This window comes from Sus scrofa, chromosome 17, assembly GCF_000003025.6.
Source record: "Sus scrofa isolate TJ Tabasco breed Duroc chromosome 17, Sscrofa11.1, whole genome shotgun sequence".
Classification (NCBI taxonomy): Eukaryota; Metazoa; Chordata; class Mammalia; order Artiodactyla; family Suidae; genus Sus; species Sus scrofa.
In genome coordinates, this window is record NC_010459.5 from 50,744,512 (window position 1) to 50,761,129 (window position 16,618).

The window sequence follows — 16,618 nt, forward strand, 5'->3', positions numbered from 1 at the left end:
GTCTCTCCCTGAATTTCTTCTGCGAGGAGGTATGAAGAACCTCAGTAAGTACAGACACAGGGTGAGTGATTCTAATTTAAAACTGTGGGTTTTAAGTCCCAATCTGGGTTTAGGCTGGGTTTGAGTCCTGACACTTGGGTTCAAGTCCCAGTTCGTTCTGGCTAGGTTCAGGCCGTTAGTACTGTCAGTTTCACTGCTAGGTGCCTGATATCAAAAATGGTCACTCGCAGAATCTGCTCAGTTCCGAATGGGGATTGTGATGCCCCTTAGAGCGGTCAGAGCCAAAGAGCATTGTCCACTATGACGTCAGCAAACCCAGAGCGGGGCAGAGATTGGCCTTTCCAGCCTGGGTGGGGCCGGGAGCGCTTGGCCCCGCCCCCTGCCTCGGCCCTGCTCACGCATGCGCCCCGGCCGCAGCCTCGCTGCCGCGCCATTTTGCCGGGGTTTGAATGTGAGGTGGAGCGGCAGTAGGAGTGGGTAGTGCTGGCTGCCGTCCGCGGCTGAGATTCCCTTCTCCGTTCCCGTATCCCCACGAGGTAAGGCGCGGGCGTGCACGGCCTGGCACGGTGGCCTCTTGGGAACCGGCTGAGGGAGGAATGAGGTGCTCCCAGCACTTCCGAACGCTGGGTAGTAAGGACCGCACCTCCTGGAGAGAGCAGGATATAGGCCTCTGTCCCGGGCGGCACCCTCGGGTAAGGTTTTTGCATCTGCCGAACGGTCTCCCATCCCCTCGTGGCGTTCCAGGTCTGAGGCCCAGGCTCGGCGGTACCCGGGCCTGCGAGGGGCCAGGGCAACCCAGGCGCGACCTACCGCGAGCGTATCCAGTGCCCGCCCCTTCCCCTCCAGCGCTGCGCTGATTGGCCACGCCGCTCGGGAAGTCCGCCTCTCATTGGTTGCGCCTGCGTGTCCATTCTCAGCGCTCCCGGCCACCCCGCAACGTGAGCGGAGTGCGGCGGCAAGGCCTGTGCGGCTGCTGGGCTGGAGTGCTGGCCTCCGCCCTGACCGCCTCTTCCTCTGTTCTCACTTTCTGATTAAGGAGGCGGTGGAGCTCCACCTCCCTGTGCCTCAGTCTCCATGACTGTAAAATAGGCATCGTGATCTCACTTTGCTGAGTTGCTCGTGAGGATTAGATTGTAGTGGGTGCACCGGGGTTCTGAGCACCTGCCCTGTAACGTGGGGTCCGCCTCTTGAGGAAAAGCGATCGTGTGGTAGTTCGGAGCGTGGAATTCAGCTTTGGAATGAGAAAGCCTGGGTTCGTTCCAGATTTAGCTTCACCCCAGGAATGTAACTTAGAGCCAGTCACTTCATCTCTCCAAGTCTCCACTTTATCTACAAAGTGGGGTTGAAAACATCCACCTCGTAAAGTGACTGCGAGGATCCACTGAGTATTACCGCAGTTTACAAAGTCCCGTCTGAAGTGCCGTTTCGTTGTCCGCCTCTTCCACCCATCTCTTCTGAAGTAGTATTCACTGAAGCAGTACTGCTGACCTTTGTTTTTTTTAAATGTTGCAAGCTCATGTCCTCCGTAAAGCGTTTGGACGTGCCTTTTGTTTGTTCGAAAAGTACCAACATCAGGTCTTTGCAAGGCTGCTTCCCTGTCCTTCATATTTCCCTCACCTTAGGCCTTCTTTGACCAACCTCTCAAAGGGTCTCTTTCCTTCAGCTCTTTTATCACATCATCCTAGTTTTACTTCGTAAATCACTTACGTAGAATCACTTAAAATTTACTTGTTTATTGCCTTTCTCAACTGCTAGGGTGTAAAAAAGCAAGGACCTGGCCTGTCTTGTTACTGCTGTACCCAGGTGGTCGGTGCTTGCCACATAGTAGATGTACAGATATTCCTTGGAGACAAGAAAGGGACTTTTTTCTCTTAGATCCTACCAGTACTCCATTTCTCCTCCACTTGGGCCCCCATCATTAAATTTTTGGCCTGTGTGTGTGTCTCTTATTTTTTGCATAACTGGTGGAACTTTTGATCTAGCCTCTTCCCTCTTAAGACCCTTTGTCTTTCATTTCTTATCATTAGTGCAAGATAATTCTTTCTCCCTTTCTGTGTACTTTGATTTCTCCTAGTTGGGGACTGGGATAGAGGGAAACCATTTCCTATACAGGATTAGATGGGTTTGAGAGCAGTGCTTTCCCTTTGGTATTTTATCTATTCCTTTATTCATTTAATAACTTAATTGAGCATCCACTTAATCTCTGTGAATACAGTGAAGAAGCAAAAATGGACTAAGTCCCTTCCCTTGGGGAGCTTATATTCTAGTGGGGAAAAGAAACAATACAAATAAATGACTTAGATAATTTTAGATAGTGACAAGTGACAGAGTGATGTGACTGTCAAGGCTTCTCTGAGGAGGTGGCATTTGAGCTGAGACCATTTATGGAAAGACTAGGGAACAGAACATTCCAGGCAGAGAGAATAGAAAGTACAGAGGCTCGAGGACAGGAACAAGCTTGGAATATTGGAATATGTGGGGAAATCTTGCTTGCCAGAATATCTTGTGAAGTGAGAGGTAGCCAGGGGCCGGATCTTACAGGGCATTGTAGTCAATGTAAAGAGTTTGGATGTGCACCTAAGTGGTAAATTCCTGTGATGAGAAAGCAGAGGGTGGACAGAGGTGTGGGGATAGATCCTTCATGTATGTATGCCAGATAGTTTTCATTTGTTGGATCTCTCTCCCTTTTCCCAGATGTAAGGCCTCAGGAATTCTTTTCTAATATGGAGGAAATAACTAAGGAAAAGGCACACATCTTGGATCAACTTATGTCACTTATTTCTGTGAGATGGCCTTGGAAAGCAAAGCTTTTATTCCAAAAGTCTGCACCTATAACTAACTGAGGGCCTATGGAAAGAGGCTAGACATAGGTCCAGCCATTCATTCAGCAAGATGAACTTGGAATTTAGCTAAGTCTGTCATAATCGATTTGTTATTGTACATGTTTTTTACTTTTTATGTATTGGTAGGGATTTCCAAAGATAGCGTGGTGAAGTAAAGTATCACCCCTCATTTAAAGGTGAAAGAATGCATTTTTCACTTCTAGTTTGAATCTTTATTTTAAAGCCAATAACACTTTTTACATTTATATATTGCTAATATTTCAGAGTGTCAAAATACCTTCACCTGTGGCCAAATAAGATAGTTTAATTAGACCTTGAGCTTGCTGATATGTGGTGAATACCTGTGGAGTACTCTCTAAAATTACTTGACCTCATACTTTCCCAAGTCAAGGCTCAGTTTACAGACATCCCTGAGGAGATAGAAGAAGGATTTGTTGGAGTTCCTGCTGTGGTACAGTGGGTTAAGAATCTGACTGCAGCAGCTTGAGTTGCTACAGAGGTTAAAGGATCTGATGGCATAGGTTGCAGATGCAGCTCAGATTCAGTCCTTCACTTGGGAACTTCCATATGCCATGGGTGTGGCCATTAACTTAAATTAAAAAGAAGAAGTATTTGTTGGCAAACATTTAGTCTTTTCACTAACATTAATAATATAGGATTTCTGGGAGTTTCCGTCATGGCTCAGTGGTTAACAAATCTGACTAGGAACCATGAGGTTGCGGGTTCGATCCCTGGCCTTGCTCAGTGAGTTAAGGATCCGGTGTTGCCTGAGCTGTGGTGTGGGTCTCAGACGCGGCTGGGATCCCAAGTTGCTTTGGCTCTGGTGGCTACAGCTCCGATTAGACCCCTAGCCTTGGAACCGCCATATGCTGTGCGTGTGGCCCTAGAAAAAGACCGAAAAAAAATAGGATTTATATAGTCAGGGATTGTAGCGTGCATGTTTATGTCCCTCAACACCTACACACACTTCTCCCCCTACCTCCTGCTTTTTTAAAATCTAAAAATAGTCTTACCTAGCACTTCAACTTTGTTATTTGGGGAGTGGAGGGAGGTCACTCTACCATATGGTCTTAGAATCAGTTGTCTCCAGCTCTTCTGTTTGTCACAGCCAGTTGACTAGAGTAAATGTGAATAATGGTAGTGTTTTTGATGGGAAAAGTCAACAAGAGTATGTAGCCTTTGAAGATAGAACAACAGATATGTAGTGTGTGCCCATCACTGTTGTAAGGATATAGAGAAGTTGCAGTGAACAAAACACAAAGTCTCTACTCACACAGAGTTTACAGTCTAATGCAGGGAGAATCATGGTAAGTAAGGAAATCCAGGAGTTCCCTGGTGGCTCAGTCAATTAGGGATCTGGCATTGTTATGACTTGGCTCTGGTTACTGCTGGTTCAGTCTCTGGCTTGGGAAGTTTTGTATGCCACAGGCACAGCCAAAAAAAGGAAGGAGGGAGGGAAGGAAATAAATAATTCATTCATATGCCTGGTAAAATTTACTTGGAAAAACAGAGTAAGAGAATGGAGAGTGGTGAAATGGGTGCTCTTTTACATAGGAGGGTCCAAGAAGACATCTCTAAAAATAAATGACATTTGAAAAGAGACCTGAGTGAGTGGGCAGTGAACCACAAAGCTCTCCAGGGGCATAGCTGTCCAAGCAGATGGGATAGAAGTGCAAAGCCGCAAAACAAAAGTGTAGGCACTGGCAGAGATGAACTATAATACAGCACAAATTTCAAATTCACATCTTTCTTGAAGCACTTTTGAATGAGCAGAAATTAATTATGGTGGTAAATTGGTCATTGTTTATCCCGACAGATATAACTGAGTCCCTACATTATGTTGGGCCTCCTAATAATTGATCCTCAAGTAATAGTCTCCAGTCCAGATGGGATCAGTGTTTTAGCTGGTTAACATATTGACTTATCCGTTAGTTCATGCAGCAAATGCTTAATCAATGTCTGCTGTATGCCAGGCAATGTTCAGAGGTCCTGGGCATAGAGAGATGAACAAGACCTATAAAATCCCTGCCCTAAGGAGCTGACAAATAAGAGTTGACAAGCCAAAGATATCTCAGATGAGGATTAATGCTGTTACCAGTATAACAAGGATGAGAGGTAGACCATAAGCCCCAGAAGTCTCTCTTGAGGGGTTGACAGTGGGCACTCAGCTGAATGATATACCTGGCATCAAATTAGAAGGGTGGACATCCTTACAGTCAGGAAGAAGTGTTTTGTCTGATTCGAGGAACAGAAAGAAGGCTTTGAGGGCTGGAATGTAGTGAGGGGCAAGAAGGTGGGAGATGAGGTTGACAGGTGCCAGAGTGCGTGGCACTCTTTGTTGTGCAGAAAGTTAGTGAAATGCAGAATTATTGAGGAATGTGTTTAAAACTCAAAGTGGAGTTCCTGTCATGGCTCAGTGGTTAACAAATCCGACTGGGAACCATGAGATCGTAGGTTCGATCTGTGGCCTTGTTCAGTGGGTTAAGGATCTGGCATTGGCGTGAGCTGTGGTGTAGGTTGCAGATGCGGCTCAGATCCTGTGTTGCTGTGGCTCTGGTGTAGGTTGACAGCTACAGCTCTGATTAGACCCCTAGCCTGGGAACCTCCACATGTGGCGGGAGCGGCCCAAGAAAAGGCAAAAAGACAAAAAAAATAAATAAATAAATAAAAAATAAACTCAAAAAAATACATTCAGCTAACCTCTGTAATCCCCTCAAGATACATGCGCACGCGCATACACAGACACACACTCTGCCTTGCATAAATCCAAAAAATAGAATAATTTGCATGTGGCAAAGAAAGACTTTTTTTAAGCCCATATGTGCTAATGTAAATTATTTTGTTTGGCACCTGCAAACTTTCATGATTTCATAGTAGATTCAGGATTTCAACACAGAGAAAAGAATGGGGAATGAATTGATTAAATCATTGATTTCCAATGTGTGTTCCATAATAAAGTGGTCTTTGGCCAAGTGATGTAGGGAACTCTGGATTAAACAACGTTAAATGGATAACTTACTGTTTGAGTTCCTAAAGACTTTAAAGTGAACCTCCAGGAGTGCCTTTGTTTTTCTTTTTCTTTTTTGTCTTTTTGCCTTTTCTAGGGCCACTCCTGAGGCATATGGAGGTTCCCAGGCTAGGGGTCAAATCGAATCGGAGCTGTAGCTGCTGGCCTACTCCACAGTCGCGTCTGCAACCTATACCACAGCTCACGCCAATGCCAGATCCTTAACCCACTAAGCAGGACCAGGGATCGAACCCACAACCTTATGGTTCCTAGTCGGATTTGTTAACCACTGAGCCACAACGGGAACTCCTGTTTTTCTTTTTCGCAATTCATATTCTGTAGATTATACATCATCAAAAATGGGACATTGGGTAGCACCCTGCAATCAAATACAATTAGTTTTTTTTTTTTTTGTCTTTTTAGGGCCATACCTATGGCATGTGGAAGTTCCCAGGCTAGGAGTCCAATTGGAGCTATAGGCAACCGCCTATGCCACAGCCACAGCAACCTAGGATCCAAGCTACATCTGCAACCTATATCATAGCTCACAGCAGTGCTGGATCCTTAACCTGCTGAGTGAGGCCAGGGATTGAACCTTCGTCCTCATGGATGCTAGTTGGGTTTGTTAACCTCTGAGCCACGGCAGGAACTCCAAATTAGTATTTCTTTGTCTTTTTGTCTTTTTTTTTTTTGTCTTTTCTAAGGCCACACCTGTGGCACATGGAGGTTCCCAGGCTAGGGTTCTAATCGGAACTGTAGCCGCTGGCCTACACTAGAGTCACAGCAACGCAGGATCCGAGCCGTGTCTGCAACCCATACCACAGCTCACAGCAATGCCAGATCCTTAACCCACTGAGCAAGGCCAGGGATCGAACCTGCAACCTCATGGTTCCTATTTGGATTTGTTAACCTCTGAGCCAGAACAGGAACTCCCCCGAATTAGTATTTCTTTAGTGAAACAAATTTACATACCCAGTGAGACAGAGTATATTTATAAGCTGGGGCAGTTCAGATTAGGTTTTGCTGCCAAGTGAGTTTGTCACAAACTTGAAAAAAAACCTTTCAGTTTAAAGATTTTTCGGATCTCAAAACTGCGGGAAAGGGATTATTGGTCTGTGGTTGGTATTTCAGTTGTATCTTGTCTTCCAGAGGCTTTGAGAGCCTGAACTTGATTGCCTTTTGTCATGGCATTTTTAAAATGTAAAATTTCAATAACTTTATGATTGTATTTTACACATAGGTAGTCATAGGGTATTAGAAAAATATAGAAGATATGAAGAGAATAAAAATCTGTAGGAGTTCCTGTCATGGGTCATCAGTAAGGAAGGTGACTAGCATCCATGAGGATGCGGGTTCATTCCCTGGCTTCGTCAGTGGGTTAAGGATCGGGCATTGCTGTGAGCTGTGGTGTAGGTTGCAGACACAGCTCAGATAATTCATTACTGTGGCTGTGGCGTAGGCTGGCAGCTGCAGCTCCGATTTGACTTCTAGCCTGGGAACTTCCATGTGCCACAGGTGTGGCCCTAAAAAGACCAAAAAAAAAAGAGAAGAATTATCTGTGTAATGCGATCGTGCTGAATAGCATAGGGAACTATATCTAGTCACTTAAGATGGAACATGATGGAGGATAATGTAAGAAAAAGAGTGTATATATAGGGAGTTCCTGTCACGGCTCAGCGGAAACCATTCTGACTAGCATCCATAAGGATGCAGGTTTGGTCCCTGACCTCGCTCAGTGGGTTAAGAATCCAGTGTTGGCAGTGAGCTGTGGTGTAGGTTGCAGACACAGCTCAAATCTGGTGTTGCTGTGGCTGTGGTGTAGGCCAGCAGCAACAGCTCCAATTGGACCCCTAGCCTGGGACCCTCCATATGTTGTGGGTGCAGCCCTTAAAAAAATGTATGTATATATATGTGTGTGTATGTCTGGGTCACTTTACTGTACAGTAGAAATTGATAGAACAGTGTAAACCAACTATCATGGAAAAAATAAAAATCATTATAAAAAATCATCTAGGAGTTCCTGTCGTGGTGCAGCAGAAACAAATCTGACTAGGAACCATGAGATTGCGGGTTCGATCCCTTGCCTTGCTTAGTGGGTTAAGGATCTGGCATTGCTGTGTCTGTGGTGTAGGTCGGCAGCTATAGCTCCAATTAGACCCCTAGCCTGGGAACCTCCATATGCTGTAGGTGTGACCCTAAAAAGCAAAAAAAAAAAAAAAAAAAATTATCTAAGTTACGTAGACATTACCATTGTTGACATTTTTTAGTGTATTTTTAGTTTTTTCCTCTACGTTTCAAGGGTTTTGTGGGGGTTTTGTTTTTTGACCGCATCCATGGCATGCAGAAGCACACCATTGACATCTCATGATCCTAACCTGCTCCCCACCAAGGGAACTGCTTGTTCTCTCGTTTCATACTTAATTTTATCTACTCACCAACAACTTGGAGACCGTAAAGTCCCATTTATAGGCTTCTCAAGCTTTTTAGTCTGTTGGTAATGATGTGTGCATACATGTGTATGTATAATCGTATATATGCTATTTCTTTTGTCCACTTCTTAGCCTTATGTTTTCATTTATGTCTATATAAGCCATTTATTTAGCTTATAATTTGCAGTGTATCAGATGTGAATGTTTTGGTCAGCATATTCTGTGATCTATTTTTAATTATGTTTAAGTATTACATATTTGAAAAGTTGCTCCTTTTTTTTTTTTTTGTCTTTTTAGGGCCACATCTGTGGCATGTGGAAGTTCCCAGGTAAGAGGTTGAATCAGAGCTATAGCCACCAGCAGCGTCTCTGACAGCCAGAGCAATGTCAATGACCTACACCACAGCTCATCGCAACGCTGGATCCTTTAACCCACTGAGCAAGGCCAGGGATCGAACCTGTGTCCTCATGGATACTAGTTGGGTTCGTTACTGTTGAACTACAACTCCCGAAAAGTCACTTTTTTGTTGAGATATAATTAATATATAATGTTATTTGTTTTGGGCACACAATATTATGGTTTGGTATATGTATGTATTGCGAAATGATCACCACAGTAAGTCTGATTAACATCCCTTACTGCGCATAATTACAGATTTCTTTCTCATGTTCAGAACTTCTAAGATTTGCTGTCTTAGCAACTTTCAAAGTACAACACACTATTAACTGTAGTTGCCATGCTGTACATTACAGCCTCATGATTTATTTATTTTATTAGCAGTTTGTACCTTTTTACCCTCTTCATCTATTTAGCTGCTCCCTCCCCTCTGCCACACAGTCAACCACCAGTCTGTTTATTTACCTGTATTTTTGTTTGGTTTTAAGATTCCATGAATAAATGAGATCATATGGTGTTTATCATTTGACTTATTTCACTTAGTATACTGCCCTCAAGGTCCATCCATGTTGTCACAAATGGCAGGAATCTTCCTTTTTGTGGCTAAGTGATACTCTATTATGTATGTATACCACATTTCATTATCCATCAGTGGACAGTTATGTTGCTTCCATGTATTGATTGTTGTTTTTTTTGTTTGTTTGTTTTTAGGGCCCTGAGGCATATGAAAGTTCCTGAGCTAGGAGTTGAATTGGAGCTGCAGCTGGTGACCTACACTACAGCCACATCAGATCCAAACCGTGTCTGCTACCTACACTGCAGCTCACGCCAACTCCAGATCCTTTAACCCACTGAGAGGCCAGGGAGCAAACCTATATCCTCATGGATTCTAGTTGGGTTCTTAAGGCACTGAGCCACAACAGGAACTCCTTGACCATTAATAATGCTGCAGTGAGGAATTCCTGTTGTGGCTCAGTGATTAACGAATTTGACTAGAAACCATAAGGTTGCAGATTTGATCTTTGGCCTCACTCAGTGGGTTAAGGATCCGGCGTTGCTGTGAGCTGTGGTGTAGGTTGTGGACTTGGCTCAGATCTGGCATTGCTGTGGCTGTAGCGTAGGCTGGTGGCTACAGCTCCGATTAGACTCCTAGTCTGGGAACCTCCATATGCCGCAGGTGCGGCCCTAGAAAAGACCAAAAAAAAAAAAAAAAAAGCTGCAGTGAACATGGGGGTGCAGGTATCTTGAGTAAGTATTATCGTTTCTTTCAGATAAATACCAAGGAGTGAAATAGCCAGACCATGTTGTAGTTCTGTTTTTAAGTTTTTGAGGACCCTCCGTACTTCTTTCCTTGATGGCTGCACCAATTTACATTCCCACCAACAGGATAGGGTTTCCTTTTCTCCACATCCTTGACAACACTTATTATTGCTTGTCTTTTTGAGATAATCTCATTGTGGTTTTAATTTTCATTTCTCTAATGTTTATTGATGTTGAGCACTTTTTCATGTGCCTGCCTGTTGGTCATCTGTTTGTTTTCTTGAAAAATGTTCAGCCTTTATTTTTAAGTTTTTTTTTATATTTATTTTTTGGGCCACTTGTGCAGCATATGGAAGTTCTCAGGTTGGGTGTCAAATCAGAGCTGCAGCTGCCAGCCTATACCATAGCTTATGGCAACACCAGATACTTAACCCATTGAGTGAGGCCAGGATCGAACCTGTCTTCTCATGGGTAGTAGTTGGATTTATTACCAGTGAGCCACAGTGGGAACTCCTGACCGTTTCATAATTGGATTTTTTTCTGAGTTGTATGAGTTTTTTATGTATTTTGAATATTCTTTTATCGCATGTGATTTGCAAATATTTTCTCCCATTTCGTATGTTGCCTTTTCATTTTGTTGATGGTTTCCTTTGCTGTGCAGACACTTGTTAGTTTTAGTCCCACATGTTTATTTTTGCTTTTGTTGCCTTTGCTTTTGGTGTGGAAAGTTGCTTTGTAATTGTAATTACAGCTGTCTTCTGAACCCCAAAATTATCTTCCTAGGTGGAGATTCTCAGTATGTAGTTTGTTGTCAGTACCTGAGATTGCATGTTTTACACAAAGGAATTTATTCTAGTTTCTTTTATCTCAAAACTCTATGGGATCTTTATATACTACTTCAAATTGTAGTTTTTTATCATGGAGTATTTTTTTCTTCTTCATCGCAAAATTATCTCACCACTGTTTCAAAAAAGCCGGTCTTGTCTTCTGGAAGCTATCTCAACTAAGAATAAGGCTTACAGCCCACACCTTAAAAAACAAATAAATGACTTTCAGAGAGGGGAAACCCATAACATAAACTGACTCTCTTATGTAAGTCCCTGTGTCCCCATGTGACCGGTTACCCAAATCTAGTTTTTTGTTTTAGGTTCTATGGCAATGGAGCTCAGCGATGCAAATTTGCAAACACTAACAGAATATTTAAAGAAAACCCTTGATCCTGATCCTACAATCAGACGTCCAGGTAAAGAGAAAAAATATTTTATGGTCTGTTTATTCTTAAGAGAAACCTTGTACAATTTGCTTGTTTGTAAGTTTTTTTTAAATGAAAGAAAAAATAGATTTAGATTTACACTTCGATTATTGGGCTTGGTTTATTTTTGATCCTCTAGCCATGAAGTGTCTGCTTGGCTGCTTATAGTTGCTAAAATACGTGGTATGGGTAGCTTTTCATTTATTTATTTTTTTTTTAGTTTGGGAGTTTTTTGAGTAAAATAATTTTTATTTGGTATTTTCTTGGATAAAAAAGACTAGTATGTTTAGAATGCTTTGTTTCTTGATCTTTCTGAAAATCCCTACAACTGCCTGTTCTAGAGATATATAATAATTAGGGCATAGAGGAGAGAGTTAATTGCCTAAAAAGTGATTAAGTACATGACACTAGGTAATCAGCCAGTGACACTGTCTTTTAATCCTCATGCTGGGTTTGATTTAATTAATGTATTTTAAGGCCTAGGATTCCTCCCCTCTTCTCTCCTTCTCAGATTTGACCAATTTACATTAGAGACTTAGTATAAGTTTAGCCTTGAAAACTCAGGTGCCTCCAGGGGTCAGACTTGAAGGTAAATGAGGGAGGCAGGCTCAGTGGGGACTGGTGATATCCTCTGACCGTATGCCTTGATTAAGGGACAAATATTATTTGGAATCAGCTAATTCTGCAGGATTCAAACCAGTCTTACAAGATCAGATTTTCAGCTTTGCTTGAAAAATAAGAATATTTATATGAAGTGTTCTCATTTTTATTAATATTTAAAAAAATTTTTTTTTGTTTTTTTTTTTTCTGTGGCTGTACCTGTAGCAAACAGAAATTCCCAGGCCAGGGATCAAATCTGAGCTGCAGCTGCAGCCTACACCACAGCCATGGCTACACCAGATTCGAGCCACATCTGCTACCTATACATTAACTTGCAACAACTCTAGATCCTTAACCTATTGAATGAGGCCAGGGATCAAACCCCCATCCTCACAGACAATGTCGGGTTCTTAACCTCCTGAGCCACAACAGGAACTCCTGAAATGTTCTCATTTTTTAGTTCAAAAATTTTTTTTAAAAAAGTATGCACCTGTGGCATATCGAAGTTCCCAAGCCAGGGATCAAATCCAAACTGTAGTGCATTTTAAGGACCTGCCAGCAATTGAACCCACGCCTCTCCAGAGACAGGATGGATCCTTAACCTGTTGGGCCACAGCAGGAGTTCCATGTTCTCATTTTTAACTGATAGCTACCTTCAAAAAATTTTTAAACACCATGCAAACCAAACAAGCTACTTCTGGGGGCCAGATGTGTCTTGTGGGCAGTAAGTTGATGATTCTTGATATAGCCATATAAAGCAGAAATGCTCTTCAGAACTTACTGATTCTCATAAAAGGAGCTTTAGAAGCACCTCATAAAGACCCAAATGAATGTGCACCTATGTGTTATATTTATGTTATATATAATAAACAGAATTGTATGCATGTTAATGCATCCATCCCAGTCTGGAAAGACGTTTGTGATTTCTGTGAGGGAGAATTGTGATTTTCCTGTTAGTGCTTAAAGAAGTATTTGTTCTTCCATAAAAAGAAATTAATGGCTCTAATCGTAAACTTTCTCAGAAAGCCTCTTCCAACACACTCTATTAGAAATGTTTAATAATTGCATCTTTGTAAGGTGGGGGTGCTGTTTTATGAATTCAAGGAAATGTAGGAATAAATTCATGTTTCTGAGAAGAGTAACAAACATAGCATTTCACAGGGATTGCTGGATATGAAATATTGACCAACCAAATATTGAAACAGCCATAAAATCATACAAACCATAGTGTACCCTCATGAAAAATATTTTGCAGTTCAGCATTCTTCATCTTTCAAGAAATACATGATAGATACAAAGCAGGAAGGATTTGAGGGTGGAAATTAAACTCTGGGACTCAATTCAGAAAGAAAAAAGGTATTAAATCATATTAAGTCATAGAAGATAATAGATGCTAACCACAGACTTTTTCAGTAAATATTGAAACTTTGGAATGAATGTTGCCTTATGAAGCTTAAGATAGGAAAAATTAGAAGTGCTATAAACCTTTGCTGTATGATCTGTAAACCTAGGAGACTTGTTATCCATAAATGTAGTATGAGTTTAAAATATATGAGTAAAATCTTTGTAGAAATTTATTGCTGATAATGGAAATGCTTAGTTCAAGAAGAAAACTAAGGGCTAGTATGATAGAATAAGGACTGGACTAAAACTTTTTCAGTGATGAAATCTTCTAACTGTGTGATCTTCGACAAGTTACTTAACCTCAGTGGCCTTGTCTTTAAAATGAGGATAACACTACCTACCTCTCTGGGTAGTAGTGACAACTTAATATATGTGAGTAAAGTACCTGACTCATATGGTTAATAATAATATATATTAGCATGAATTAACTAATCTGTCACAGTACCATAAAAAAATATTAACTACCATTACTAATAATACTAATAATCCTTCTGGGAGTTCCCATTGTGTCTCAGCAGGTTACGAACCTGCCTAGTATCCAGGTTACGAACCTGCCTAGTATCCATGAGGATGTGGGTTTGATCCCTGGCCTCACTGAGTGGTTAAGGATACGGCATTGCCATGAGGTGTTATAGGCCAACAGCTGCAGGTCCCATTCAACCCCTAGCCTGAGAACTTCCCTATGCCACAGGTGTGGCCCTTAAAAATAATAATAATAATAACCCTTCTGGAATAAGACAGGCTGTATGAGTTTTGCCCTAAGGTCACTTAATCTCTCTGAGAAGCAGATTCCCCTTCATGTGGGGTAATCATCTGATCAGGCCACTCTTTAGGTTTGTGAGAATCAGGTAAGTTAAAGGATGATAAAATGATCTGAAAACAAGGGTATTACATAAGTTTGATGTATTATTGAATATGGTCCATTTCACAGAAAAGTGAGGCCCAGTGTATCCATGATGTGTTCTCTAAGGAAAAATATTCTAATCTGTTTTTTGATGGTTCAATCAGAGATAGCTCACATATTTATACAGTCTTAAGATGTGGTTATAATAACAAATCTTCTAATACGGAAATTGTTTACAGCTGAGAAGTTTCTTGAATCTGTAGAAGGAAATCAGAATTATCCACTATTGCTGTTAACATTACTGGAGAAGTCCCAGGATAATGTTATCAAAGTGTGTGCTTCAGTAACATTCAAGAACTATATTAAAAGGAACTGGAGAATTGTAAGTATTTTGCGAATACATAGTTTAACACCCTGCATGTTTGTAAGATTTATGTATGCAGTGTAGTTGATTCAGATGTAGATTAAAGGTAAAATTAAACAGGACCTTCCTCACCAAAATATTAACAAGTCAAATTGAAAAATGTTCAAAAAGTATAAAAATATACACTGTGGGAGTTCCCGTCATGGCTCAGTGGTTAATGAATCTGACTAGGAACCATGAGGTTGTGGGTTCGGTTCCTGCCCTTGCTCAGTGGGTTAACGATCCGGCGTTGCCGTGAGCTGTGGTGTAGGTTGCAGACGCGGCTCGGATCCCTCGTTGCTGTGGCTCTGGTGTGGCCTGGTGGCTACAGCTCCGATTTGACCCCTAGCCTGGGAACTTCCACATGCCGCGGGAATGGCCCAAGAAGTGGCTAAAAAAAAAAAAAAAAAATACACAATATGACCAAGTGAGATTTATCCCACACATGCAAGGCTGGTTTAGCATTCAAAAATATATCAACTAAAAAAAGATAAATCACATGATCATCAAAATCCAACACCCATTCATGGTTATGGTTTAAAAAAAAAAAAACCTCAGTAAATTTAGAATAGAGGGGAATTTTCTCAGCATGATGAAGTGTGTGAAAAACCTGTAACATTGTGCTTAATGGTGAGAAATCTGAAGCTTTCCAGCTAAGATCAGGTACCAAGCAGGGATGTCCCCTCTAACCATTCCTTTTTAACACCGTGTTGGAAGCCCTTGATGATGTAATAAGAAAAGGACATAGACCAGTAGCAAAGGAAGACAAAACTGTCTCTGTTCACAGATGACATGATTGTGCTGTAGAAAATACAAAAGAATCGGCCAAAGTTATACAGGACTTTTTCCAGTGTTCCTCTTTCATTTAAATTTATATCAATCAGATCAGCTTTGGAAGTTCCCTTGTGGCTTAGCAGTAGTGACCCTGACTAGTATCCGTGAGGATGCAGGTTCAGTCCTTGACCTCGCTCAGTGGGTTAAAGGATCCACCGTTGCTGTGAGCTGTGGTGTGGGCTGGCAGCTATAGCTGTGATTCGATCCCTAGCCTGGGAACTTCCATATGCCGCAGGTGTGGCCCTAAGAAGCAAAAAAAAAAAAAAAAAAAAATTAGGTCAACTTCATAACCCAGGTTGCTCGAGAGAGTGGCACTTAGTTTTAACCTCCATTTTGGTTGAAATTTCTATTGTGGATAGGGAAAACTTACATAAAGCTGGAAAACCACATTTGTGCATGCATGTGTGTATGTGTGGTGTAAAATGCAAAATAATTTAGATTTGAAGTTTTTGATAAGGGATTTGTCCTATGTCTTGTGGGATATGGACATATTTTCTAGTTATAAGGTGAATCTTAACTGTTCTGCAAGTTTAATGATCAGAATAAAATTACACATTGAGAAACAGGTATTTTCGCTGCCTTAGCTTATGACAGTGGTTCTAAATTGGGGTGATTTTTGCCTTTCTTGGGTTTTTTTGAGTCATTTTGGTTGTCATAGCCTGGAGTGGGGTAGGAGTGAGGGGGGTTACTGGCGTATAGTGGGTAGAAGCCAAGGGTGCTGTTGACCATCCTGCCAGGCACAAGAAAGATCTGACCAACATGTCAGTGATGTCCAGTAAAGATGGGGAAAAGAAGGTGAAGATAAAGAAAAAGACAGGGAGTTCTTGTTGTGGTTCAACTGGTTAAGAGTCCCGACATAGTGTCCTTGAGGGTGCAGGTTCGATCGCTGGCCTCACTCAGTGGATTAAGGATCTGGCACTGCTGTGGCTGTGGCATAGGCCAGCAGCCGCAGCTCACATTCAACCCCTCGCCCAGGAACTTCCATGTGCCACAGGTGCGGCCCAAGAAAGAGAGAGAGAGAGATGTTTTTAGTGATAGCAATAATGATATTTAGAAAGTATTAAAGTTGACTCAAATGTCGAGTTTTTCTAAATAATCAACTTTAAATCTGCTTAAATATTTAGAATCTTTTTCCGTTTTATTAAAGATTTTTAAAATAGTACTTTTTTAAGCTTGAATAATATAGTCAAATGAAGAAATGACTTGGTGAATTATAGAAAGTTTAAAAATCCATCCATCCACTTGTAGACATCCTAGCCCTCTCCCTCCGTCTTGGTTTGTAAAACTAGTGGGAGGCTTCCAGCATCTCTTTGGGTGAGGCAGTCCTGGATGCATCATTCAAACTG

General features: G+C 41.7%; 1 protein-coding gene across 2 annotated transcripts in view; it reads left to right on the forward strand.

Moving 5' to 3' along the window:
• The window catches only part of CSE1L (chromosome segregation 1 like), a 51,940-nt gene continuing 35,706 nt past the window's right edge, over window positions 385-16,618 (forward strand). The window contains exons 1-3 of one of the 2 annotated variants that reach the window (XR_002339831.1): window positions 385-536; window positions 11,083-11,178; window positions 14,275-14,417. Coding sequence is in view for 1 of the 2 variants with exons in the window: in NM_001243215.1 (NP_001230144.1) it covers window positions 11,094-11,178; window positions 14,275-14,417 (228 nt within the window). In the remaining variant the exon portion in view is untranslated. 2 annotated transcript variants of the gene reach the window in all.